The sequence below is a fragment of the Chrysochloris asiatica genome, unplaced genomic scaffold, assembly GCF_000296735.1.
Source record: "Chrysochloris asiatica unplaced genomic scaffold, ChrAsi1.0 scaffold00004, whole genome shotgun sequence".
NCBI classification, from domain to species: domain Eukaryota; kingdom Metazoa; phylum Chordata; class Mammalia; order Afrosoricida; family Chrysochloridae; genus Chrysochloris; species Chrysochloris asiatica.
Genome location: NW_006408522.1, coordinates 23,165,222 through 23,168,679, shown reverse-complemented (window position 1 = coordinate 23,168,679; position 3,458 = coordinate 23,165,222). Strand labels below are relative to the sequence as shown.

At 39.4% G+C, this 3,458-nt stretch overlaps 1 protein-coding gene across 1 annotated transcript in view; it reads right to left on the bottom strand.

The window, feature by feature from the left end:
- Positions 1–780: 780 nt before the first annotated feature.
- The window catches only part of LOC102842525 (putative ubiquitin carboxyl-terminal hydrolase 50-like), a 32,404-nt gene continuing 29,726 nt past the window's right edge, over positions 781–3,458 (bottom strand). Inside the window, exon 7 of the mRNA XM_006831655.1 lies at positions 781–972. Within this exon, the coding sequence (XP_006831718.1) occupies positions 781–972 (192 nt within the window). The remainder of the gene's footprint in view (positions 973–3,458) is intronic.

Genomic DNA, 3,458 nt, shown 5'->3' with positions numbered 1-3,458 from the left:
GGAGAGACAGAGGAAGGGAAGCATCAAGACCAAGAGTCAGAGCGTTTACCTCAAGGTACTGAGTTGCTATAGATAAAGTCATTCAAGCACTCCATAGAAAACAGATGCTTAAAGTGCTTGCTCCTTGGAAACATTACCAGTAGAGGACTTTTAGGGAGAAGATGGAAGGATGGGTAAGTGATAACTTCTCATGTTCTGCAATTAGTCTAAGACTTGTAGTTTCTTGACTACAAGATTTTTTAACAGTCAAATATGTTCAAATCACATTCTTATGGACAGAGGCATTTGAACAAAAATTATTTGGGTTCAACTTCAACCTCATGAAATTATTTTTGGAAAATAGTTTGTTGGGTATATGCTCTTGGTATGATTCTGAGTAAACACGCTGGACTGCAAAGTTGGGTTGAACCACAAGGTCGGCAGTTCAAGCTCACCAGCTGTTCCTCAGAAACCCTATACAGGGTCGCTATGGGTCAGAACCGACTTGACGACACTTAACAACAACAACATGCTCATGTAATTGTAATGAAAAATTTTATGGTAGAAATCCACTGTAATAAACATTGAATATGAAGTCTGAGCTCAGTACATAATCTATAGTGGTATGAAGGCCCACTGTTAGTGAAGGATTATTTTCTGAGTAACTCTTTCAGTAGGCCAGACACCATCTTTTGAAAAGAAAGATGAATGATTCAGGTAAATTTCAAGAGTTTAATGACAAAGCAAAGCTTAGCTACCAGTTTCTGATTGCTTGTTTTGCAGTTTTCAGAATGCATTTTCCTAGCTCTTGCATTGTTGTATAGGTACGGAAAACGGTTGGCAGCTGTAGAACAGAAGATAGGCTGTAGCAGTTTGAACTGAAGCTTTTGGAATCTCACTGACTCGTGTGTCATCAAAGCTGTACCAGGCCTGGGAAACTGAGTTCTTGCAGAAAGCAGTGTAGTGGCCACCATCCAGGTCACCAAAGTGGTTCTATGGAAAAACAGATATCAGACTTAGCATTCATATGCCAGTGCTATATAGCCCATAGGACAAGAAGGCAGGCCCAAAAATCATTTTTATAGTTATCCATTATACTAAATTAAAAAGCAGTGGCAATTTTGTTGAACTAAATCATACAACTAGCCTAACTGCTATATTGCTCTTCATTCATGGAAACAGTTTATATATTCCCATTGGCTAATAATCTGTGAATAAAAAAGGACAATATTTAGCAGCATCTGACTAATACTTATCATTTAAACTTACTGAATGTAAATATGAGGGCCTTTAAAAAATCTATGGAAAAATTCCATTCTCTTCCAATTTCATTTTTCATCAAACTTTTTGAAGCTTTTCCTTCTTATATGATGGGAAATCAAAAAATAATACTATTAGTATACCAGTTTAGTCATACATTGGTTTATTCCAAACAAAACATATTCAAACATGTCAAGGACATGGCCACAGACAAGTTCTCTTGTCTCTAAGTACACTTATCTTAGTCTTGTTAAGGTACCTTAAAAAGGAAAAAAAAAAAAAAAGGTCCAGTTAAAACTGTGGCTTCTGAGGGTATCTGCTGGGCCAGTTAAATTCAAGTCAGCTCAGAAGGTTTTAGAGTCCTGTTGTGGCACTGCAAGATAATGTGCTGGACAGCGAGGTCAGTTTGAACCGCAGGGTCGGTGGTTCAAACCCACCAACCATTCCTTGAAAACCTTATCTAGAGTTATTCAGGGTTAGAACCAACTTGACAGCACTTAACAGCAACAGAAGTTGTGGCCTCAGTTTTTTGGGATTCCAAAGAGGATAATATTGATAACACTTCTCAAAAGGCACAGTATTATCCACAGGGGCTTATTAGGAAGACGTTTTCAGGAAATTGAGTACTGCATTGGTTACAATAAAGCCAGGAAAAGTGTGCCAAGGAATTTTTTACTGTCACAACAGTCCGACTAATTATTCTTCAAGGGTAGCAAGGATTGTCCTAGGAGAATTTCTTTGGAAATCGTATCCCATCTACCCTACATCCTTGACCTTGTCTCTTCACACCTTTTTTGTTCCCCAAATTAAAAAGGAACATGATCTCAAAGATGCCAAAACTACCGTTTTGAGCTGGTGTAAATCAAATAATGTAGACTTCTTTAATGAAGGCTTAAAAAATGCAAATATTGGCTTAAGAATTGTGTGATCTAAATGGAGATTATATTGAGAAATAATGAACCACATATAAAGTAATATTTAGAAGATTGGAAGGCTTACAGCTAGGGGAATTTGTAGCACAATCAAGAAATCCATTGCTTTCTAATTCAAGATGCTCAGCTGCTCCTGGAGCCACCATCTTGGGAGAGACCAAGTGGGGGAAGGATCAGAGCAGCCATGGACACCTGACAGAACCGCAGAGATACAGGTGTGGACATTCTTTTTTTGGCATCTGTTCATTGGTCTTTTCGCTGTCTGCACACCTCCATTCTGGTGACTAGAGGGGGTGCCTGAGCGAATGGACACCCCACTCCAACCCTTGGAGGGTTCTACTACGCATGCATACAGATCTCCTCGGAATTTAAAATGACAGTTTCCACTTTAAACCAGATAGCCACCACTCATCTGTCAGTTTGTCGTACTATGGTGGCTTGAGAGTTGCTGTGATTCTGAAAGCTATGCCACCGGTATTTGAAATACCTGTAGGGTCACCCATGATGGACAGGTTTCAGATGAGCTTCCAGACACAGGAAGAAAGAGTGATGAACAACTTCCAAATATTTAGTCACTGAAAACCTTATGAATAGCAGAGAAACACTGTCAGATACAGTACCGGAGAATGAGCCCCTTAGGTTGGAAGGTACTCAAAATGCGACTGGGGAAGAGCTGCATCCTCAAAGTAGAGTTGACTGTGATAACGCGAATGGAGTAAAACTCGTGGGAGGAAAGGCCGTGGGAACCTTCATTTACTGATGGGACACAATCAAAATGAAGAGAAACAGCTGAAAACATGGAATGTACGAAGTATGAATCTGGGGAAATTGGAAGTTGTCAAAAATGATATGGAACGCATAAACATCGGTATCTTAGGCATTAGTGAGCGGAAATGGACTGGCATTGGCCATTTTGAATCTGACAACCCACATGGTCTACTATGCTGGGAATGACAAATTGAAGAGGAATGGTGTTGCATTCATTATCAAAAAGAACATATCCAGATCAGTCATGAGGTATAACGTTGTCTGTGAAAGGATAATATCCCTGCCCCGACAGGGAAAACCAGTTAATAACACTATTCAAATTTATGCACCAACCACTAAAGCCAGTAAGGATGAAATAGAAGAATTCTACCAACTTCTTCAATCTGAAATTGTTCAAACATGCAATCAAGATGTATTGATCATTACTGGTGATTAGAATGCAAAAGTTGGGAGCAAAGAGGAAGGATCAGTAGTTGGAAAATATGGCCTTGGTGATAGAAATGATGCTGGAGAATGCAT